Source organism: Pteropus vampyrus, unplaced genomic scaffold (genome assembly GCF_000151845.1).
Source record: "Pteropus vampyrus isolate Shadow unplaced genomic scaffold, Pvam_2.0 Scaffold243, whole genome shotgun sequence".
Classification (NCBI taxonomy): Eukaryota; Metazoa; Chordata; class Mammalia; order Chiroptera; family Pteropodidae; genus Pteropus; species Pteropus vampyrus.
In genome coordinates this window covers 1,692,216-1,716,818 of record NW_011889024.1, presented here as the reverse complement: position 1 = coordinate 1,716,818, position 24,603 = coordinate 1,692,216, and the positions used below count along the sequence as shown (strand labels likewise).

The 24,603-nt window shown below is 42.9% G+C and overlaps 1 protein-coding gene across 1 annotated transcript in view; it reads left to right on the top strand.

Annotated features, from left to right (window-relative positions):
• Nucleotides 1-24,603, top strand: part of TBC1D9 (TBC1 domain family member 9) — a 140,019-nt gene that overhangs the window by 94,716 nt on the left and 20,700 nt on the right. Inside the window, exons 4-15 of the mRNA XM_011374314.2 lie at nucleotides 1,313-1,541; nucleotides 1,967-2,228; nucleotides 3,615-3,822; nucleotides 8,626-8,832; nucleotides 9,709-9,879; nucleotides 10,441-10,591; nucleotides 13,223-13,437; nucleotides 15,315-15,432; nucleotides 16,584-16,869; nucleotides 17,159-17,288; nucleotides 23,178-23,276; nucleotides 23,444-23,512. Of these exons, the coding sequence (XP_011372616.1) occupies nucleotides 1,313-1,541; nucleotides 1,967-2,228; nucleotides 3,615-3,822; nucleotides 8,626-8,832; nucleotides 9,709-9,879; nucleotides 10,441-10,591; nucleotides 13,223-13,437; nucleotides 15,315-15,432; nucleotides 16,584-16,869; nucleotides 17,159-17,288; nucleotides 23,178-23,276; nucleotides 23,444-23,512 (2,145 nt within the window). The remainder of the gene's footprint in view (nucleotides 1-1,312; nucleotides 1,542-1,966; nucleotides 2,229-3,614; nucleotides 3,823-8,625; nucleotides 8,833-9,708; nucleotides 9,880-10,440; nucleotides 10,592-13,222; nucleotides 13,438-15,314; nucleotides 15,433-16,583; nucleotides 16,870-17,158; nucleotides 17,289-23,177; nucleotides 23,277-23,443; nucleotides 23,513-24,603) is intronic.

Genomic DNA, 24,603 nt, shown 5'->3' with positions numbered 1-24,603 from the left:
CTTTCATATTTAAATTTGTTTAAAATTGAAAGGAGCATTCTAGAATGTGCTATTTAGTAGATCTTTAGATGGCATAGTCTGAACGTAATGTTTTTCTGCTCAAAACATATCATTCGGTATCATGTGGTTTGTTATACATCGCTCCCTTCTATTCTAACATCATCCTTCCTCTGACTTCAGGTAAGAGTCTACTCTAGTGGATCCAAAATGTGCCTGGTCTAGACTTTTCGTAAGTTTTTTTTAGTCAGAGTTAGTGTTAAGGAAGTTGAATTTGTAGGGAGTATTCAGGATGCACTGAAAACAGAAGGGCCAAAAGGCAGCAATTCTAGGTGTGAGGCCGTTGCGATTTTCTGTCCTCAGAATACGGAGGGTTCGGTCACGTCAAGGAGAATCTGAGAGGTTGCCCAGCTACACACAGCTGTGCAGTGATAGCGTTGGGATCTGAGCCCCAAATTTTCATGTTCGAAAGCTCGTGCTATTCCAGTGCTACCTGATCCGAGGAAATAAAGATGAGACTAGAGAGATTTGGGGATTACAGAGTAAAAAGTGGAATCCAAGGCAGCATTTTCTGTCAAGAGATTTATGTAGAAGCCAGTTTTCAGGGAATTACAAAGGAATTGGATAACAATGAAATGGCCTCTCAAGCTATTAAAATGATAAACAGTAGATTAAGCCAATCACTTGCTTCGAGAATACTTCATTTTTTTGTCCAACTGACCAAAAATTGTGTGTCTGATATAATTTTTGCTCTCATATTCCCCCTTTTCCATTCAAGTAGTTGCTTGTTCCTTTTCTCTAGGTCCCCTGATGTTATTCATGGCCCTAAGACAGTAGATTTATGATCAAGTGTCAGTTAGTGGCATGCATTCTGGTCTTTCCTGAACCTTGTCCATTTTTGAAGAATTTTTGTTGATTTTTAAGAAAGGCAGACATTGACTTTTGGTATGACTCTATCACTCTATCACGGTAATCTAGGAAAAGCAGTAGAACTAGTAAAATCTCTACATGTCCTCATTTGCAAAATAAAATGATGGGCTTTGTTCTAGTTGAGTTTAATAAAATGATTAGCACCAATAAGCAGGTAATAAAAATCTATATCATCATTTGAAAACTTTTTCATACACAAATGCTACTTGGTATTTGGCTTAGATTTTGGGGGTTGCCTTTGAAAACAATTCTTCAATTTAAAAAAAAAATTTTTGGCTTTAAAATTTTTTTTTTTTTTTTCCTTTCTAATATGTACAGCGTACAGAAAAAGCATCTCTCATCATAGTAATACCAGCTGTGTGCATTGTGTTTCATCCCTGCTTAGGGCATCATTGCAGAGTATAACAAAATCAATGATGTGAAGGAAGATGACGACACAGAGAAGTTTAAGGAAGCCATTGTGAAATTCCACAGGCTGTTTGGGATGCCCGAGGAAGAGAAGCTTGTCAACTATTACTCTTGCAGCTACTGGAAGGGCAAAGTTCCCCGTCAGGGTTGGATGTACCTCAGTATTAACCACCTTTGCTTTTATTCTTTTCTTATGGGAAGGGAAGGTGAGTTGTCTAGAATTTCGGAGAGTAGCTTTGGAAAGTCTACTGAGGTTTGCCCCAAACTCATAAACCACACCAAAATATCAAGAATACATCTGTGTTTATGACCGGGTCGACACTACTTTTTTTAAGTCTTTAGTGAATTTGATTATTTTCAGTTCAATATTTGTAAAAATTTTGGTCATTATGTCCTAAAGATTTGTCAGAGTTCTAATTTGGTAGATACAGGCTTAAATTCATAATAGTTATGAACTCAGACTCTGTGTGGTCTGCATTTGTCTCATAACTAACAAACGAAACAATGGTAAATACGGTCACGTAGACTCAAAGGAGTTCAGCATGATCGGGGGCTGGAGGTGTGAGACTTCAGTGTCTCGAAGGGGTTTTAAGGAGCCAGGTGTTGACCCAGCCTTGTTCCCTGTGCCCAGCCAAGCTGGTGATCCGGTGGGTGGACATCACGCAGCTCGAGAAGAATGCCACACTGCTTCTGCCTGACGTCATCAAAGTGAGCACACGGTCCAGCGAACATTTCTTCTCTGTGTTTCTCAACATCAATGAGACCTTCAAGTTAATGGAGCAGCTCGCCAACATAGCCATGAGGCAGCTCTTAGACAATGAGGGGTTTGAGCAAGATCGATCCTTGCCTAAACTGAAAAAGAAATCTCCTAAAAAAGTGTCTGCTCTCAAGCGGTAAGTAACCGAGGCGGAGTCTTACAGACTTTGGAAACAAGAAACCCATCCATTTATTTATGGAAAGTTAACGTTTTCTGGACAACTTCAAGGGTTCAGAACACTCTTCTGGGTATAGATACAAAAGTGAAGTCTGCCCACAGCACTCCCAACTCAGTCAGTGAGGCTCACACGGCCTGCCCACTCCGAGCCTGTGAGCAGAGCGCCTCGGGCACCCACATGGGGAGATGGGGCTGAGGGCAGGAAAGGCCTCTCAGTGAAGGTGCTCGCGGCTAGGGTCTCAGAGGCAGTAGAAGTTACTACTGCTGGTTCAGTAGGGTGACTGTTTCAGGGAATAACACGATGGGGGAAACACAGGGGAAGAGCACAGAGGGAAGGTAGTCCAACGCACATCTGGAAGGTGACCGGGCCTTGGGAGAGGAGAGGCTGCCAAGAAGCCTTGAGGTCTGGATGTGGGAGTAGAGCTAGAGAGTGGGGGAGAGAAACGATGCTCTACCGTGTGACCGTATGCACGGAATTGTGCCCGAAACTGGATGGGGAATGAGAGAGGGCGAGCAGGTCCAGGGATGTGACAGCTCAGTTTTGGTCACATCAAGCTGAGTTGCCTGCAGGAGAGGTAGTTGGAGATTGAATCAGTGACATATAGGATTGGAAATCACTGGCATGCAGCTGGTGGTTGGAACCTGATGAGGTCATTGTGGAGGCAGAGAGAGGGACTTGGAGGGAGCTCCCGCTTCTTAGCCTCTCTCTGTTCTGTGAAGCCAGAAACCAGATCCTCAAGGAGCTAAGGTCAGGTAGAGCGTGAGGGGAAAGATTTTAACAGCCTATATGATGAACAGGAAAAAGGAGGTCGTTAGGGGAAAGATTGTAGTCAACAGAGGACCCAGCTGAGGTTGGAAATTCTAGTTGTCCAAGAGGTGGGTTGCTCCTGAGTTTCAGATGATTTGGTTGTCTGTTTAGGATGGGCAGTGATAGCCAGCAGATCGATGAGGCTCGTTTTTATCCTCATTAGGTCTTTCTTAAAAGACAAGGCCCCCAGAAGTGGCTCTGGATAAGTGTAAATGTAATAATCCCTTTAGAAATGATTATATTTCTTTAGAAAAAGGATGAATTTCTTGTCCAGGCCTGGTTTCCATAAGATTCTTGAACATTTACAGATATTGATTATAAAGTTACTATACAAGGAATCTAACTATATTAAAATAACTTATTTCGCTTTTCGGTCATAGGTTGACATTAGCCCCAGTAGAAAGCCAAGAAAGTAGGGATAAGTCAGGCAAGATCGAGAGAGGACAAGGTGGGCCGGGGAACATCCATTGCTGCATGGTTTAGAAGGGATTGAAACGTTTCTTTTGCATGAGGTGAGTTATTATTATTGCCTTCCAGCGATCTTGATGCCAGGGCAAAGAGCGAGAGGTACCGGGCACTTTTCCGGCTGCCTAAAGATGAAAAATTAGACGGCCACACAGACTGCACTCTCTGGACACCGTTTAACAAAATGCACATCTTGGGGCAAATGTTTGTGTCTACAAATTACATCTGCTTTACCAGCAAGGAGGAGAACTTGTGCAGCCTCATTATCCCACTCCGGGAGGTAAGCGGCAGACGGAAAAAGGTATTTTAAGAATTTCATTTGTAATACTTTTCTTGGTGAACCAGGAATATTTTTACCAGCGGTTGGCTGGCTCGTAACCCTGAATGAATGCTTATAATCTCTGGTGGCTCCTGCCACCCTTTCGTGTCATTGTTCTAAGTGACTGCGGGACCTACGAGAGTTCTTCCAGAGGCAGCCTAGTGTTTCACGATGGAGATTTTATTATTATTCAGGTATGGTGATGCCAACAGATCAGGAGATGACCACCATTGTAAAGATAGTTTATAGTGGGAGGGCCCATGGGGGCCACATGGGGAAGCAACAGAGTCGGTCAGCAGGCAGCCGAGCAAGGGAAACCTTTGGTGAGAGTCTCCAGGGAAGGAACAGGGGGAGCAGGGCAAGCAGGCTTAGTATTGGCTGGTGTGGGTAGTTTCAAGGGGCTCTATGGCAGAGAGGCTGTCCCTAGGCATCTGGTATCTGGCCCTGGGGCGAGTAGGGCATGTGACTAGTGGCCCTGTGAGTGAGAGAGAGATAAAGGAGGTTGGGGCGTGGGCTCTTGGATGCATTCATTTGCGTATGAAAGGCTTGTTCTCAAGAGAATCCTTTACTAGCTCTAGGAGTTGGCTAACTCCTGAGGGGTGATCCTACCAGGCTCAGCTAGGCCCCAGGATGTCAAACATCAAATACAGAAACTAGAAAATGTAATTATTACACCTGGCTCAGAGCCTGAGGGCAGCTGGGTGTAAAGGAGCCGTTCCAGGTTTTGAATCAGAAAGCCAAGTGTTTCTCAGATCTGGTCCTCAGATTCCCTGCATTGAGACCACCCGGACTGCTGGCCACGGTGGCTGGTTCCTGAACCCACCCCAGATCTGCTGAGTCTGCTTCTCTGCTAGTTTTGGAATTTGTATTTTAATAAAGTCCCAGACTGATCTCATGCACAGTAAAGACTAAGGAACATCCCTTTTGCGATTGGGGTGGAGGTGGGCTCTGTCGTGTCTTCACCATGGTACTTGTGCGGAGGCCGTGTGATGAGCTTTGGGTTGAGGAGGAAGTCCAGGTCAGGGCGCCAGGGGCTGGTGGTCCTGCCGTTTCTGTCCTGGGAACTTTCAACCTATCCTGGTTCTTCTCTAGAAGTGGTTAGAAGCTTCGGTTGTGAAGGTCGACCCTCTGTTAAGATTCTCTGTAGTAAAGCATTCAGGTTTTCCTTCTGCCTCTTTTCTTTTAAAAAAAAAATCATTTATGTAAGCAAATATTCTTCTTCGTTTTTTGTTGTTGTTTTTTTTAAAGAAAACTGCATTGCTATCACAGAAAATTTGTAGTACAAAAAATTAAAAGAAAACAAAATTCACCCCTAGTCCCATCATTCAAAGACAACCACCGTTAACTTTCTATAGTACCATTTACCAAGTTTTTTCTATACTTTGCTGTGTATATGTCATCGATAACATTTAAATATAAAACATAGGGAATTTTTATTTTTTGCTTATTTTATTTAATACCGAGTATATATTAAACTTTTCCCCATATCATTAAATATTCTTTGCCAATGTAATTTTTAATGACTACATATTACTCAGTTAAGTGGATGTATAGAATTTATTTAGCTATATACGGCTGGAACTTTGCATTATTTTTAGTTTTCTCTCAATCATATATATAATTTTCCTTAAATTACAAATTATAAATTCATAGAAACTGATCAAAAAGAATGCGAAATGCCAGGCAATTGACAAATCTAGTTCTTACAGGATGAGCTAACTGGTATTATAATATTTTCTTGAGGCCAGGATATTTTGTCGGTAATGAATTCTGAGATGGGTAATTCAACCATACTTACATTTGGCTCCGAAACAGACTTCATAACTTTTCTAGCAAATTTACCTTCTTTGCCATAAACTGTTACTAACTTAATTTCCTTTGTCAAGTACGACCTGAATGTAGAAAAGCAGAGTTGCCTAGAACAGCTACGGAAACCCATTCTGGGATTAAGAATGTGCCGTGCATGTGCCATTTACAAATCTGAGCAAGTCATCACTCTGTTTAACTAGAGGGAAGTGAGGAGCAGAGAAGAGCTGGTAGCACTGTCTTCAGGACATCTGCTCTCCTGTTCACCAGCTGCCAAGGTTTGGGGTCCAGCTAGCTCTGTTTACCTTAGAGTGCGATTTACAATACAATAGTGACAGCCAGGGGATTGAGAGAGTTGTAACTGATATCCTTAGCCCATCTTCTGTTTGCTAGTTTTCCTAATAGGTAATGCAGAGATAATGCAGTCCTATTTCAGGGTGAATCAGAGCAAGGACAATAGTTGGGGTAGCGTTTAGAAATAAAGCATGTTTTGGTTGGAGGATGCAGCTTTAAAGAAATGCTCAGTGAGACAGCCATGCCCTTCCCTTAACCTGACAAATCTCTGAGATATATTGATGGCAGTGCTCTAACCCCAACTAATGGAAGAAGCAGAGGACTTAATGTAACTTTTATTACCTTTAGGTACCGATAATGACAGAAAAGCGAACAGGAGAAACGGGAGAAGCCCCTACCCTTTCTCTGGAATCTGTTTGAGTACAAAGTGTTCTCTCTGTGGACGTGGGCACCTTTCAGAACTGAGTTAAGCTGATTGATCAGCAGGGGCCCCCATGCGAACCTTAAATCTTATTTGGAATGGCCGGTTTAGCTCTAAATAGACGAGGGGTTGTTGTTTTATTTGATTTTTTAAAAATAAATAAACTGAAATATTGACTGGAGATTATTAACACATATTCCATGTGTGGACTTAAGGCAGACTAAGTTGACAGATGTTAAGTGTTCACACAGAATCACGTTGCTGTAGATTTTGAAAAAAAAATTACCGAGGCAGCAAAAGCAGGAGGATAAAGTGAACTGATCAGGTTCCTCATTAGAGATTCCAGATAAAGTCTCCTTTTTTAATCATAAATTACCTTGTAAATGTTCCATATTAAACTCCGAGATTTGATTCAATTCTAGTCTATTTTATAACCCAAGGTGGCAATGGAAGTGTGTCTCGTTAAACTGGAAAATGCTCAAACGTAGCCGTGACCCTTTCCTGGGGCACAAAGCTTATGGGATAGAAATCTACTAGAACTTGTTAGTTAGTGAAAAATATTTTGTGAGCATTCACATGTTTTCTGTGGGGGCTTTCGGGTTGTTTCTGTGTTCATGCTCCAGCCAGATAAAGAGGGCTTTTCACTTTGATTCCATCAAGATCCATATGCTTATCTGAGTTGTAGGTACAGAATTTGAGCCTTTAATTCCTTTGGCCTCTGTCCTTTAGTCCTGACACCTGGTGGCCAAAAGAATCAGAAAGAAACTGGCTGGGAGAAAAGGAGCTTTTATGGATCTTTTAAAAATAAGCATTGCTTAACACATTTCTTAAGTGTCATGGAAAAATCCTTTTCGCGATAAGGTATTTTTCCGGTTTCTCTAGTGGGTTTTTTCTTTTTCTTCTTTCTTTCTTTTCTTTCTTTCTTTCTTTTTTTGCTTTAGAAAAGAAAAGAAAACTCTTAAGTGTAAGTTTAGGTATCTCAGAGAATTCTTTAAAAAGTCTATATCTAACTATATGAATTTATTACATCTGAGAGTGGAAGTTGGGCCGTACAGTTTGTTTCTTATGGATGCCAGTCGTGGCCCCTTTGTACTTGTGGCCGTGAACTTTTTAGGCAACTCCAGTTGGTTTCTTAGCCTTGAGGGAGAGAAAGTTTTTAAAGTTCTGCTTCGAAGGAAATGTATTTCACACGAAGATGCTGCCGAGGAGGTTAAAGTTGGACCTGTCTAAATTGCTTGCAGATGGAAATGAGGAGGGAAAAGCAACGTTAATTATATAGTCAGAGCCACTGCAAATAAACAGCCATTTATCTAGGGCTTGCCTTGAGGTTTTCTTGCCTAATGTGTGGAAAAAAAAAAAGTTCTAGTGCATTTTTCCTGGTTTCTAGTTGATGAAAATCCTATTACAAACCACCAAATATATGTCTTCAGTTCAGAGCAAAAACAGATGTCTCCCTTTTGTACTTTTCTCCCAATGTGGTCGGCTTACTTCAACACACACACACACACACACACACACACAGCCCGCCAGTGCAGATGGGATTGCAATTAAGCTGCTTACATCATGTCTGTTCAGAATCAAGCCTTTACAGTGTTGATGTGGTAGGAGCTGAAAATGCAAAGCCCCAGAGTCCAAGCGAGACGTTTGAAGGATGGCTGGTGCTTTGAAAACCATGCCAACGTTAAACTTGGTCGAAGGAGCCAGTATCAGGGGTGTTTTCTTTCTCTTGTGGATGATACAGCAGCTAGGAGTCTTCTTTTTTATGGCTCCATGAAATTTTAATGAAAATCAAAGAATTCCTTCCCAGGGAGGATTCGTAGCCTTGGCCCCGTGGACGTCCTGGCCTGGACTTTGCTGGGGGCAGGCTGTCCCGTGCATTGTTGGGAGTCTAGCAGCACCCCTGGCTTCTACCTACTAAATACTAGGGGTACCCTCCACTGTGACAGCCCAGAATGCCTCCAGATGTTGCCAGATGTCTCCTGGGGCATAAAGTCATTCCCAGTTTAGAACTGATGATTTAGAAAAACCAGCGAGATAGTTCTCACTTCTGGTAAGAGCTTTGTTTCGATTCATTACGAGTTGTTTTATTTGATTAGGACAGTCAAAGAATCTCAATTTTGTCTCAATAAAATGTGAGTGCTTTCCACAAACCATAAAAGTGCAGTGACTATTCTTCAGTGTTGCTCAGAGACTGCTGTGGGTGGTCCCTGCAAAGTGATGCTCTGTTTCATGTTTCTTTTTAGGTGACGATTGTAGAGAAGGCGGACAGCTCCAGTGTACTCCCCAGTCCTTTATCTATCAGCACCAGGAACAGGATGACCTTTCTATTTGCCAATTTGAAAGATAGAGACTTTCTAGTGCAGAGGATCTCTGATTTCCTGCAGCAGACGACCTCCAAAATATACTTGGACAAAGAGTTTGCAGGGAGCTACAACAGTTCAGACGATGAGGTCTGTGGACGACGCCTGCGGGTGTTTTAGTTTGTCCTGCTACTCTGCCTAAAGCATTCACCTCCTGTCCGTTTTGTTTCATCTTCAAGCTTTGCAGCTGTGCTGAGATAAACCACCTACCCTGATGCCCAGAGCAGTATCTCATTTAAATCTCATGGAGTTTGTACTCAGGACCGTAGAGCTGGACAGAACCTGATAGATCATCTGATGTAACCCTCTTATTTTACAGTTGAAGAATTATTAAGTAATTTGTGCTGGTAACACAGCAAGTGACATTGTTGGGAATGGTACAGAGGTCACTAAATAAAGTCTCAAACCTGAAACACAACATCATTATGATGATTTTATTATGATAAAATATGTGTTGTGTCCCTGTCAAATTACACCTGGACGAACATCTAGGAAGGCTGGAGCCTGTAAGATATGGGACTTGCTCAAGTAACGGAGCAAGTTACTGGCAGCTAAGACATATTGTAAAGATGATGCACTCACAAGTAACATCCCTACCCCTGTCCACCTGCCCCAAGCTTAAGCGGGCATTTTTGAGGCACCAGAAACTAGAGAGGAGGTGAGGGAAGTGGTCCCGTAAGCAGCTGATGCAACCGTGGCGTGCTTGGCGCACGCACTAATCAGAGAGACAAAGGCCAACTAGTTTATTGCTAAAATGCCGAGGAAAACCCATTCTGAAGACTGAAACTCTGTAGCCTGTGACCCATGCAACTGTCTAATCCCCACCAAAATAAAATGCTGGCTTCCCGTTTCCTCACATAATGAGAAACGTCTCGGGAACCATGCCATAGCTACTGTTCTCTGTCAAGGACACTACAGGGCTGCCGCCCAGACCCTGCCAACGTCTTGTCCTCTCTGCATCGGCAGGTGTATTGTCGGCCCGGCAGCTTCGTCCCCTCCAGCCCCCAGAGGAGTGCGAGCTCTGACGCCGACGGGGAACGCCAGTTTAACCTCAACGGCAACAGCGTCCCCACAGCCACGCAGACCCTGATGACCATGTACCGGCGGCGGTCTCCCGAGGAATTCAACCCGAAATTGGTGGGTGCCTCTGGCTCGTCCCCCAGACTTCCTGTTGGAAGAGTTGCATTTAAAATATTTCTAAATGTAAAGTAAACTCACATCCATGCAGATAGATAGTTTCCTGTAAGTAAACCAGATCTTGTCTACATGTGTCGTTAGGGTTCAGAGTGACTTCTCATGGAAGGAGACGAGTGATAGAGAGTACGGGTGACATTTTTTGTCTTGGTTTAACTGTTAAGTAAACTGATAATTAAGTATGTAATTTCACAGCACACATTTAAAAAAAACAGACTCCCTTTAACTTGGAGGTATAGACATAAAGCCATTAATATCATTCATATTCCGCTGATGGGTCTCAGGGCAGGGCAGTTATGACTTGAGGCCAAAAAGCAGGAGATGATGGATGGGTCAGATTGGGGAAGGACTCCAGAAAGTCCGAATTCTTTGTTCTCCTGTGAGTTCTGTCCAGAACTTCCCTGCTCCCCTCACGAAGGGAAGTGTTGCGACCTCCCAATGAACTTCTCACCATCCTCAGTATTCTCTGGGATGGTGTCACGTGTCATTCATCCCTTTTTTCAGGCCAAAGAGTTTCTGAAAGAGCGAGCCTGGAAGATTCACTTCGCTGAGTACGGGCAGGGCATCTGCATGTACCGCACCGAGAAGACGCGGGAGCTGGCCCTGAAGGGCATCCCAGAGAGCATGCGCGGCGAGCTCTGGCTGCTGCTGTCAGGTACGGCCGGGCGGGCCGGGCCGAGCCGGGGACACCGGTTCCGGAGCCGTGGGACCCCGGGGCTTCCCTTCATCCTCCGCTGTGCATCAAGGCTCTTTCAGATATGCAGACCCCGAGCAGAGCTGAATCTCCTTTCCTCGCCAGAGTGGTGAAGTCCCTCGATTAAAATACAGGACACACGTTCAGCGGCCCAGATGGGAAAGCCACCGCCTTTGTGTCCTCATGGCCTCTTCCCTTTCTTCACTGATACTATTTAGGAAAAAAGAGAACCCGAAGGAAAAGAGTATAATTCTTTGTGATTTGGGGAGTCTTTTTTTTCCCTTTCCCAGCTGCGTCAACTTCTTCGAGACTGTCGAAGGGCAGGACGTGGTCAGAGCATGCACTGGGGTGGAGAGAGGGCGGACAGAGCGGGAATAAGAAAGCTTGGTCCCTGACTTTTGCCACCATCTGCATTCACTGGTTGTCACTGGAGACGTGGAGGAGAGGCCAGAGTCTGCCGTGGAACCAGAAGCCTACCCAGATCATACGCGTTTCCACCCTGGAGACGCCAGGAAGGACGGAAGGGGCCGTGTCACAGACCTGGGGGGAGATGTGTCTGCTTCACTGGCCCGCACGGCAGGCTCACGCCCGAGCATAAACGACCCCGTCAGGTCAATCCTTGGAGCCTGCGTCAAACCAGAGGACCTTCAGGCTAAGCCCACCATTCCTTCATCCGGTCCCAGTGTGTCAGAGACATCAGGGCGTTCCTTGGGGTGTCACTGGTCCTTCATAGATCAGTCAGTTGCTCTGCTTGGCTAGAGGCTGGAAATGTAATCATTCTCAATAGGTATATGTGAAATATTTTTAGAATATTTTTAGATAGTGCTATTATGAAAGCCTTTCATTTAAAAAATGACATTAAAATTATAAAAGAGAATTTCCAGACTTAAAGGAAAGCCTTAAAAAAAAAAAAAAAAACCCCTCATAGCTCTTTATAAAAGTAGATGTAAATAGTAATTGCCAATAACGAGGTGTGTTAACATCTCAGAAGTAGGGTGATAGATTCCTGAAAATTAATCGGCTTTATCTGTTTAATATAAAACTAGTTTGTTCTATCCTCATTTATGTGTCTCGTTTTTCATTTTCCATATGTAGACCAGCCATAGCTCTTCATTTAGAAACCCAGATTGGAGTCAAATTATCTCTAAATACAAATCCAGCCCAAGATAATCCTCACCATCCAGTCTTGTCTCCCTAGTGTTTTGGCAAACTGGTCACTTTGATAATAACCTGATGCACGTTACTGGCAGAGGAAACAAAAAATTCCATTTTCATCTTCCTTATTCATACTAGAAGTTTTAGATGAAAATGAAACTCAAAATGAGCACCAGGAAATAGCAGAGAGCAACATGCTGACCTGTCGCAGAGATGTTTAGAGTCAGACTCAGTGTTTTTTGAACCCTGATGGACTGCAGCAGGGCAGAGGGTGAAGCAGGCTGTACGCTGCTTTCGTTGTGTAGATAACTGAGCCGCAATTTCCAGACAGCTCACCGGGGGGTGGGGTTCACGTGGAGGCCAGCTTGCTGGGGAGGGTGGGGGTGCCCTGCCTGGTCCTGCCCTGCCTCTCATGACCCTTACATCCTCTGCACCGGGGCCTGGCTCAGTGCACCCACTGAAGGAAAGTACAGGCCAAATGGCAAGAATCCTTGCAAATCTCCCTTGATCGCAAAGCAAAAGCCAATGATAAGTTGTCGTCAGCCAGAGTGTCTTTTCCAGGGCAAGTGTTAGTGGTAAGGCTGGCTCTCTGGGTGACCTTCAGGGGCAAGGATTAGGTCAGCCCAGGGATTCCGATTTCTAAACAGTGAAATGTGAATAAGTAAATAAATAAATACACATTAAGTAATATATACATATGTGCGTATATAGTTTATACTCATGAATTATATAACGTAAGAATGTACAATTCATACTTATACAAATTATATATAATTGTATTTAGATTTAGATATTTGTATACAGGGTTTTTCTGTCTTCAATTATCTCTAAGCAGTGATGCTCCGCCTCCCTCTCCATCCCCATGCCCACCCCTGAGGAGCCACCACCGACAGCAGCAGCGGCTGGTCACTGCTGGGAACACCCTCCCCACCCCTACAATTTAATAAATCCCTCCACATAGCCTACTACCTCCTCTTCATACGGCTTCCTACTCTTCAATGTGGCTATTGAAGTCCTTCAGAGCTTACACTTCAGCTAGCAGTTTTCAAACTTGTTTTGAGAGGCAGACTCCTCGTTCAAGTGAACTCTTAAGGAGAGCCCCACTGAAATAAGAACAGAGCTGCCATGTGTGCAGGGAGGGCTGAGGCCTCAGCTAGGCTTGCTCTGCTGACCGCCATCCTCTGCTCACAAGCGGCCCCTCGGGATGGCCTGCGGGAAGTTCTTCAGCATACGGGTTTTCAGCGCGAAGACCTCCACCTTGCAAGGATTTAAAGAGCTGGCTTACTGTGGTGCCTAGAGGGAAGAGGCGCATCCCATCATCTGTGGGGTTTCACTGTTGTGTCCCAGGTCCTTCGAGGAGTCGGGAAAGTGAAGAGCTTCGGCAGGTAAGCACAGGGCTTTCGCATTTTGATGTCGTGTCCGTTGGCTATTTCCCAGGTGCCATCAACGAGAAAGCCACACACCCGGGGTACTACGAGGACTTGGTGGAGAAGTCCATGGGGAAGTATAATCTCGCCACAGAAGAGATCGAGAGAGACTTACACCGCTCCCTCCCGGAACACCCAGCATTCCAGAATGAGATGGGCATCGCTGCTCTGAGGAGAGTCTTAACAGCTTACGCTTTTCGAAATCCTAACATAGGGTATTGCCAGGTAAATGTCACAGGTGGTTTATACGTAAAAAAAAAAAAAAAAAAAAAGTCTTAGTAGCCAGTGAATAAGAAGAAAGGCTTATGGTTAGCAGAGCGATCACCACACCAGGATTTCTTGACCTTGGCACTATTGATGTTGTGCTGGGCTGTCCTGAGCTCTGTAGGATGCTTAAAAACTTTCCTATTTAATTACACGTTTCATAGCAGCTGCCCACTAAATGCCGGTAGAACCTCCCAGTCATGACAACCAGAACGTCTCTAGGCCTTTGCCAAATTTACCCTGCAGAGCAAATGCTCCCTGGTTGAGGACCGCTGTACCGGGCAGGAGCCAGGAGTGCCCTGTCTGGATCCACCCCTGCCTAGCTGGGTGACCTTGGAGAGTCACTTCTAGTCACTCTCTGGTCCACCCCTTATCCCTCCACGAGGCAACAGAGAGCACGCTTGGGCACCAGGCCTTCAATTCTGTACCCTGGCTTCCACAGTGCTCCTGCTTTGCGTCCTCCTATGCAATAATGTCCTTGAGAATATAACTTTTACATGCTATGGTTATATTTTAATGGACGTTAACATAAATGCTTAATTGACTATAAAAAATGTTGCCCACATACCAGCTAAAGTTATCTCTTGTACTAGTAAATATACCACAACTGGGGACACTCCAAAATAACGTGACCTTTAGATTTAAAGGCCACATATTCAGAGAAGCCTTCCCTGAACATCCCGCTAAAAGCCGAAGCAGGCTTAATTCACACACACACACACACACACACACACACACACACACACACACACACACGGTACAGATCTCCCTGTACTACATTAGTTTATCTTTTTGATAGCACTTAAATATACCAAAAAGTTGATTCATTAACCTTTCCATCTTTATTCTATTTCTGACACCAGTATTTAAGCCCCGCAAGACTTGTCACCACTGTGTTCCCTCCTTCCCATCCCCCAATACCTGGTCCAGAGGCTGTTACGAAGCAGACTCTTAAAAAACTTATCTTGACTAGATGATGACTATGCTCGTGTGATGTACTAAAATTGGCTTGTTAATTCTCAGGTGGAATTTTAGTAATGATTTTACTTGGGAAAATACTGAGTAAGACTTACAAGAGAGAGCCTATTAGACAAAAATTCCTTTTTGACATTTATATTGCCGAAGTCTGATGAACAATTACTGGTTTCTAAAAGATCAAACAAGTACAGGAGTCAGTTGGCTTTTGATATAATAGAGTTCGTATTTATCATTTGATCTTCCCCTTTTTAATTAAGAGGACTATTAAATGAGTTGATCCTGGAGTATCCTTGTGAGCTATCTGATAATATCTTTTAATAAAGAAAGTTGGAATTTAAGTCACTGGTACTTATCACTACCTTGCTTATCCAGACAGAAATAATGGGCTAGCTTCTAAGTGTAGCTCTAAGTTTAAAAGGGTTCATTGTTCTCTGAGGAGAGCCTCAACCATGTATACTGGGTTATAGGAACCACCATTATGGTAGATTAAAAAGGATTTGCCTCACTGAATTAAGGATTAAAACATTGAGAATTTAGCAGGTTAAAACTTTGTCAAATAGCCTTTGGGCAGTGTTTTGAACAAGGGTTTGCTGGTCTCTGGCTTGGTGAATATTGGTGATCCAGGAGAGACCCTAACAGTTGCAGGCTCAAGGATCAAGGGTTTTTACATTTTTAAAGGATTATAAACAACTCTTCAAAAGAATATGTGTGTAGCTTGTAAAGCATTTAAATGTTTTTTATCTACCTGTTTACAGGAAAAAAAGTTGCTGACCCCCATGAGACTAGCTCAGTGATTCCTTAGGTTAATAAATTGCTTATTTGTTAACATGTGTCTGACGACATCCTTTTCATTCCTTTAGGCCATGAATATTGTCACATCAGTGCTGCTGCTTTATGCCAAAGAGGAGGAAGCTTTCTGGCTGCTGGTGGCTTTGTGTGAGCGGATGCTTCCGGATTACTACAACACCCGAGTTGTCGGTATGTGAGGGTGTAGTTAACATTTTCATCCACATCTAAACAAGCCGATGTTTCTAGAGCCATGACACGAGCTGGAACACCGTTTCCAGTCACCGTGAGTCAAGAGTTTCGCACTACTCCCAATTTTCCAAAATGGGAATGAGAGCGCTCGAATCAATGTAGACCGTATGCTAAGGAGCCCCGTGGAACTAAGGAGAACACACGTGTATCACTGTTACAGAAATCCATTTAGAAAACGTTCGATATGGGTGTCGCTCTGTGACATGTGAGAGCTACACCAAGCTCACCATCAACCCAATTTTTGACAAAAAAATGTATTTCATGGAGAGACTGGAATCTGTGGAAAGCAATAGTATTCAAAAAACAACTAACTGGAGTGGACAAAAGAACGTTTAATGGTTTATCCAGAACTAAGTCTCTAAGGTATTTTTCAGAACTGGTTTCATTGTAAAGCAAACAACGATTGTGAGCATTTAAACAAATTACTGCTATTACTTCTTATTCTCCCCTCAAGTGTAAAAACATTCATTTTAGCAGGACAAGCTTTTCTTGCTTTTTTTTTTTACATGCTTTATGCTTCCTTTTTTGTGTTCTGTCTGCATTTCTAAACCTTTGCACTGGGCTTTGATTCATTAAAAATATCCTCCAGGAAACTCAGTAAATTGGTCATGAATGTGTACAGCTGGAATGCTTTAAGTTTTAAAAAGTCATTTAAAAAAACAATTCATGTGTGGGGACCACACATCCAGATGAGTGATTTTTTAAAATAAGAGCTGGCCAAGAAATGGAGCTAAGATACACATTTCGTGCCTAACCAAACATTGCATTGCCAGCGGAATAACTGATTCTGTGTCATGCAGTCTTTGTAAACTGACACTCTCAACAACCCTCACAGTTGTAATTTTATTGCTTTTTATGGTGTGGAAAGCAGGACAGGGAGACCCCAAAAAAGGAAGATGCGGCCAGAACTAATCTGGTGACACTTTGGTCTAGAAACATAATAACAAGCAGAACAGTTTAGAGAAGGGAGCAGGGCTCTGTGTCAACAGCATTTGTGAACTGGATTGTTTTAGTCAAGCCACGTGATCGGGTGCCTTTGGTGAGAGGTGTGGGTGGTTCACCCGGGGCTCTGTGTGTCTTCCCCGCTGCAGGTGCCCTGGTGGACCAGGGCGTGTTCGAGGAACTGGCGCGAGATTACGTCCCGCAGCTGTACGACTGCATGCAGGACCTGGGCGTGATTTCCACCATCTCTCTGTCTTGGTTCCTCACGCTGTTTCTCAGCGTGATGCCTTTTGAGAGTGCAGTTGTGGTTGTCGACTGTTTCTTCTATGAAGGAATCAAGGTGATATTCCAGTTGGCCCTGGCCGTGCTGGATGCAAATGTGGACAAACTGTTGAACTGCAAGGACGACGGGGAGGCCATGACCGTTTTGGGAAGGTAGCGCGCTAAGGCTCCTTGAAAACCACCTCCGGGTTCTTCCCTGTACTTTCGTTTGTCTGTCTTCTTGACTTCGGGAGTCTTATTTGGCCTGGTGGTAACCGTTGTGCCTACTTCTCTCTGTGGCTGAGAATTTATTTGCATCTCTTTGTCTTCAGAAGTTAGGGGTTTCCAAACGGTTCTTAAGGAAATTCTAGTCTTTTGTTTTCAAATGCAGAGTTTGTAGAGATCTATAATGGGAGACTCCCAGGTGAACCTCCTAATGACTTCTGATTCATTTCTCGTCCAGGTATTTAGACAGTGTGACCAATAAGGACAGCACCCTGCCTCCCATTCCTCACCTCCACTCCCTGCTCAGTGACGACGTGGAGCCTTACCCTGAGGTGGACATCTTCAGACTCATCAGAACTTCCTACGAGGTAGGTCTTGGTTCCTGGCTGAGTGTCACAGTGCCCTGAGAGAGCGCTCTGAGGGGCCCAGCGAGAGGCGTGCCACACACTTCCTTCACTGACCCGTGGCTGTACCTGCTTCCTTTTACCTTCTGAGAACTAGTTGCCGGATCAAGTAGCCACCTGTCAGCTGACAGATTTGAGCTCCAGAGATGGACATTGAATTGGGCCCATGACTTCTGCTGGGTATAATACCATGGAGCAAATGGCATGACAAGCTTGTGCCCTCCAGTGCCTTACTGTACCCAGCCTGAAACCTGATCAGGGAGCTACTCATTTTCAACTCTGGGTGGACCGAGGAGGGGCCATTAAGAGCTGGCCAATGGAGGTTGACCTGCACAAATCAGGCCACTTCCTATTCTCATGCCAAGTCCTTACGTCTTCTCTGAGGTCGATAAGCCTGTCCTCTTCAGTCTAAGACATGTAGAATATCCTGCACCGTCCTAGAGAAGAACCAGTTCTAGGATTCCTCTAGAATCTTGGCCTGGCGGGGCGGGGAGACTTTTGGTCCATCACGACCCCGGATCTGGTCTTGAATCCCAAAGTAGATCTTCTAAGGTTAAAGAGCCATGGTGCCACGTGCCTCATAGTATTTGATGGTTTGTGGAGCCCCAGGGACTCAGTGGTCATAACTCCTCACAATTTCTTCAGTTGCTGACCTTGACTCTGAAAACTGTTACAGAAATGATCATTGAGAAAGAGCATGAATATTCTTCTGAGCACACTGTACCCTCTACAGACGTTTTAGGATTATATGACTGGTGATTGTCAGCATTCCAAGTCGCAATAATCTGGATAAGGGACAAATGGCGAGAGTCCAGCAGAGTCAGAAAGTTCTTCGTAGGGTCAAGAAATTGGTATTTTTTAAAAAATTGGTATGGATCCAGAAACCTTTTCAGAAGTGATTGTCCTTAACTCATAAAGGGGAAAGTCTGGTAATATTTAAAAAATTCTTCCATTGACACTCCACGTATATTAAAAACAAAACATTTTAGTATGTTTTAGAATCATAAAAGTAATGTAAGCTTATTATAAAAAAAAAAAAAAAGGAGGAACTGTGGGAAAAGAAAAAAAAATACTGTACCCTATGAACATTTCACCATATTCTCCTCAATACAGGTATGTTTTTAGATTTGTAATTTATACTGAAAAAGTAAGTTCCCACTAAAAAGTGCTCATGACATTTCATTTTTCACTTAAAATATATATGAGTCTTCTCTAATATATTAAATATTGTTTGAAGGTGTGGTTTTAATAAATTCCTCATATTCTGCTTTAATGAGGTACCAAAATATATTTATCTAGTTCCCTTTTGTTGGACATTTACTTTGGCTACTTCTAAATTTTCAATATTACATGGCAACCATATGGTATTATATGTTTTATATAATAAACTACATAATACCACTTCTCTGATTATTCTTAGGGATAGATTTAACAGCATTAAATTAAAAAATATGAATTATTTCCAAGCTCTTGGCACACATTATTCAATCTTCATAAAACTTGTCCCAACTTACAGTTCCACAAATAGAGATTAAGAACGGCTGTTTCATTCCACTCTCCAAAACTGGTTATTATCATAATGTGTTCTTAAAAAAGTCACCGCCCCACGACTTTTGGATAGTACTCTATCAGAAATTTTGGATGATTATTCTCTCACACAAAGAGCCCATGCTCTTAAAGGTGATAGTTATTATACCTGTAGCCTGTTTTTGTAAAGACATCTCCTGAAACCTTTATTAAGGGAATTCTGGACCAAAGTAATAAAGCCTAGTATGCGAAGCTCAGCTTTATTCTTGAGAGTAGATGTGCTAACATCATGCTGAGATCAGCACTTGGCCCATTTTTAATGGGAAAAGGAAGAGAATGGAGACAAGACCAAGGGCTGGTTTCCATTTATATCCTGTATGGCCGATCCCTAACGGTGGCCCTTCGGCTGTCACACGTCCGATGGCAGTTTCCTCCCTCTGCCCCTTTTATTTATGTCCTTGTCTACATTACCTGGCTTTTCAGCGCGTGACGAATGCTTTTCTGTTTTCTCCTCTCTGCTTAGTGTCACCCCGCTGCTCCTAAATTTCCAATGGCTCTCTAACGCTTTACAGGTCACCCTAAAGAGACCACCACATACCCTTGTCTATTTTTTTTCCTCCTCTTAACCATTAAATTGGTGATTCTCAATCCTGCCTGTGCATTAAAATCACTTTTAAAAGAAATTTTTTTTTAGCTCATCTTTTAAAAATATAAATTCCTAGGCTCCGTTCCAGACCAGTTGAATCCACATCTCTGCCATGAGGCCCAAGAATAAGTATTTTTTTAGTTGGAAGTTCCCCAGGGGATTCCAGTGCCCGGTGAGGGCTAAGAATCACTGTCGTCGTTGCAGAATGGGCCACTCATCACAGAGCCGCGTGTAACCTGGCCTGGACTGAGGCACAACATCAGCGTGCTCTGAGGCACACAACACGTTTCTCTCTGTGCTTCAGGATCATTAGCCAGGAAAATAGAAAAGTAGGAAAGATACTGGAAGCACAGAAGTATACTGAGCTTTGAGATCTGGTAAAGGGCCCCCCAGTTGTAGGGTAGTTGGTCTGATTTTGGGCCGATGGCTCCTGGTGGGTAGAGATGATGACTTTATTCATAAAAGCCTCAAGGAGAAACTCGCACTCCTTATAAACTCTCCCAGGCCTCTACTGGAAGGAATGTATAGACAGTTGGAGAGAGTTTCTTCTCCGTGGCCCCGTGTGTGTAGTTCTATAGAATTATCCAGAAATAGAAGACAATGTCCCAGCCTCAAGCTGGCCTCGGAGACAGAGATGACCCTTCAGAAGGCACAGGGACACGTTAATGAAGACCGTTCAGCAGGCACACAGCCACCACAGTTTCCTAATATTCAGGATGACCAACACAGCCCGGTCGGTTTAATCTGAGGAGGGAAAGAACGTGCCTAGTAAAACACAGAGAGGACTTTATGCAGAAGACAGACCGTTAGGAAAGTTCAGAATAATGCGTTGGGCTTACGAGCGATGATAATAGCGACTACTCATTGAGAGCGTGCCCTGCATGGGGCCAGATACTGGGAGCTTCCCAGACAGCCCGCCAGGTGAACGTTACCCTCTTTTAAGGTGATAAATGTAGGTTGAGAGAGGTTGAGCTGGGTTTTCCAAGCCAGCAGTGAGAAAGTGGCAGTCACCCTCCAAATAAGAGCTCCCTAGCGTTAAAGCCAGAGCGAGGGGGGTTGTCAGGATAGAGGAGATGGAATTGTTCGAGGTGTAAAGACTGAGCCCTATAGCCCCCTGGGGCTTAGGGATGGAGAGGATGTGCAGAGGAGACAAAAGCAGTGGCCAAAGAAGTATAAAGAGAACCAGGAGAATGGGAGTAAATGGAATTAAAACATATACATTTACACCAAGCACTATAATAAGCAGTTTATGTTTTAGCTCTTACAGGAGTTGGAATACAGGCTAGACTGTTGCAACAATGGACCCTGAATAGAGTTAAACAAGAGAAAACTTTTTCTCTCACTTTCAGTCTGCATAGATGGTCCAGATCCGGTATGCACTCAGTGGGGTCAGGGACCCAGCTTTTTTCTCATCTATGCTTGAAAGATGTCCCTGCAGGAAAGGGAGACAGGGTGGCTGTGCTCCTTTCCTTTTAAGAGACACCAGCATAAAATGTCTGCTCACATCCTGTTGGCCAGAGTCTGGTCACCTAGACACAATAGGCTGCAAGGGAGGCTGGACATTTTGCTGAGCATCCAAGCGCTCAGCTGAAAATCTGAATTCCATAGATGAAAGGAGAGTGGATGGATGGATATTGGTGAGATAAGTGCCAGTCTAGGTGACAGCCATTCGGCACCTCTCACATTTGACAGCTAGATAATGCTAGTCCTCATTTCATAATTCCAAAAAGGCAGTGTGCTCTCTCTGTTCCAGTACCGTTATTAAACCGAAAGGTAATTTCTCAACTTCCTGATTGTCATTCACTTTTCGGATTGCTTCATCGTTTTCTGTCCTAAAATGTTACACCATAGCTTTGAAACCGCCTTTTAAAAAAAGAAGACACTTTTATTTGAAATTATTATTATAGATTCACAGGAGGTAGCAAAGAAATGTACAGAGAAGTGACCCGCACTTCCCCTCCGGCCCCCTCCTTGCCAATGCCAACACCGCAGACAACGCTGGTGCAAAAGCAACACCAAGAAATGAAACTGGCACAATCCAAAGAGTTTATTCGGGTTTCACCAGTTATACGTGCACTCACGCGTGCGTCCGTGTGTATGTGGAGCTCTGTGCACTTGTGTCACGTGCATAACCTTGCAAAACCACCGCCACGGTCAAGACACTCAGCTGAATCATCACAGAAAACTGTTTCATGTGACCCTGTTAGAGCCGCACCCACCCTCCCTCACCCCGTGGCTAACCCCGGCAGCCACTAGTCTGCTCTCCATCTCTACAATTACGTTATTTCATGATTGGTACATAAATAAAATCATGCAATACGTCTGTTTTTTTTTTTTTTGAGATTTGTCATTTTTCATCAAGCATGATTTCTTTGAGGTTCATCCAAGTCAGTGTGTATATCGATAGTTATTTTTTAAAATTTCTAAATGGATGTACAAAGGTGGTCTTTTAAACCTTTTGTTTAACATACTCATGTAGCTGTCACCGAGTTCAGTGCCAGCACCCCAGAAGTGCCCTCCATGTCCCCTTCCTGTCACTATCCAACCAAGGTTATTTTCCTTGTTTTTGAACTTCATATAAATGGAATTATCCAAAATGTTCTTTTGCAGTTCAGTTTTATTTTGCTCAGCATTATGATTGTGAAATGTATCCAAATGGTTCATGTTCATTGCCGCATAGTAATTCATTGTGTAACAGCACCACCATGTACTCATTCTCACTGCTGTTAATGCACATTTGGTTACTTGTTTTTGGCTAATAGCGAGCGGCACTATGAATATTCTAGTATATGTCTGTTGGTAAAAAATATATATACTTTTGTTTGGGGTGTATACTTAGGAGAGGAGTTTCTGGATCATAGGATATGTTCAGATTTAGAAGATACTGCCAAACGGATTTCCAGATGGTTATATCAATTGATACCTTGAGCAGAAGCATAGGCGAGTTTTGCTTGTACCATACCCTTGCCAACACTTGATACTGTCAACATTTTTTTTTATCCTTTAAACATCTTTAGCCATTGCAGCCATCGCTTCTGTGGATTAAGCTTCATGCTTTTAGCAGAGTTTCTTTGTTTTTCTTTTGCACCATTAAGAGACAGAACGTCTTAGAAATTCTTTCTCTGCTCATTTGGCTTTTAAAATTTGTTCAACATATATTCAGGCAATGCTGGGCATTTCGGAGTTTGAAAAGATAGCTAGCTCCATCTGCCTCTCAGAAACAAACACAGAGAGCTCTGGGACCAAATCATGAGTGGGGAGCCTTATACCAACATTTCTTCCAACCTCGCAGTCTAATAGTGAGCTTTTAAATACTTCCTTTCTCCTTGTTAAGGAAATTCTTCCTTTAAAGCATTTTTTTTTCATACATAAGTGGTCCTTGTAGCCTTATTTAACCCCTTTCCTTCCCCATAAATTGTTGATTTGAGGAAGACTGATTTAGCTTTGAAATTCCATTCAATGGTCGAGAAGCATAAGAATTTCCTGTTATTTATTTATAGTTTTTAAATGGCTTTAAAATAAATAAAGATAATATAATAGATAAAGGTATAGTCTAGGATACCTGTCATGTGATAAAAAATTTCTAATATATATCAGGATTGTGGCCCCATCAATGCTGCAGACACGACACTGTGTGCTTTAGCAGATTTCTCAGAAATACCAATATTGCTCCTTTCCAGAAATTTGGAACTATCCGAGCAGATTTGATTGAGCAGATGAGGTTCAAACAGAGACTGAAGGTGATCCAGACACTGGAAGATACTACGAAACGGAACGTGGTAAGTCCTGTGAGAAATAGCGTGTCTCTTCCTCCATCCTTTGTCCCGTTCCTACTGGCTCATAAATTTCTGCTTGACACACTGAAGATAATTTATAAGAAAATCAAGAACTTTCCCAATGTGACATTTTCGAGTTTATAAATTTATTGTGTTTATTCTTTTTATAGGTACGAACCATTGTGACAGAAACTTCCTTTACCATTGATGAGCTAGAAGAACTTTATGCTCTTTTCAAGGTGAGTTTCAATGTAAATTTGAGTACATTCGGGGAATAAAAAGTTCACTTTAATAATTCAGTTCCAGATTTTTCTGTTAAATTGTTAACAGATAGCATGAGTCTCAAGATGTATAAAAGGGAAGATAGAGCTGCTGAGAATATAAAAATTGAATACTTAATATGAAAAATAAACATTCTTATAACTCATTTATGTTGCTGTTTTAGCTTTCTTCTACTAGCTGTTTCTTTGGACTTCAGAAAATAGGATTTTACTTTATATTACTCTTTGGAATAATGGCAATCAAGTTTAAATTCTGCCTGAAATTCCTGTAAATTGTAATTTCCTACATTAAGCTATATTAAAGCACTCTTAAAAAAAGATATGTAGTTAGAATAAAGCTGTTCAAAGTCTAAGGAAAAGCCAAATTGGTTAAATTTCTGTGATTTCCATTTCATGATTCACTCCCTACCAGTCTTCATCGTGAATAAGAAAATATTATGTTAGTAAATAAAGCAATGTAGAATTTTTCTTCTAGGAAATATATTTTAGTCATAACTATATTATCAATCAACATCACAGGTTAAAATGTGGCAATTGCCAGAAAACAAATTTTAAAAGATGCTTTTTATGCAGGTACCAATTTTATCATGATCTCTAATTGAGTGGCCTCTTAATACGTAGTGTCTTTTTACTGCCAGGACTAAACTCACCTGTATTGGGGGCTGCAAAGATAGTATAGGAATGAACCATAAAGGCCCAGACGTGAAGGTCTGAGCTGAACACTAATAGATCTCAGAATCAGAGAATGTGCTAGCTGGGAATGTTGTTGTTAATATCCTCACTTGTCTGTTAGCTACTAGAGGGCACTCCTGTTTTATTTATTTTCATTTCACTGGTGCCTAGTACTGTGTCTGTACTCCATAAGTGTTCCAAAGATGTGTGTTGAATACATGGGTCAATTAGCGATCAGTTATCTGTCTGGTACACTGTCTGCGTGTTTCCGATGTGGGTGCAGAGTGAGGTTTCATAGCTGGTTGGTGACGTGCTTTGTCAGCCCAGCAGCATGACAAGCAGAGTGGACAACAGTGCCCCCACCAGCCTCCATTCAG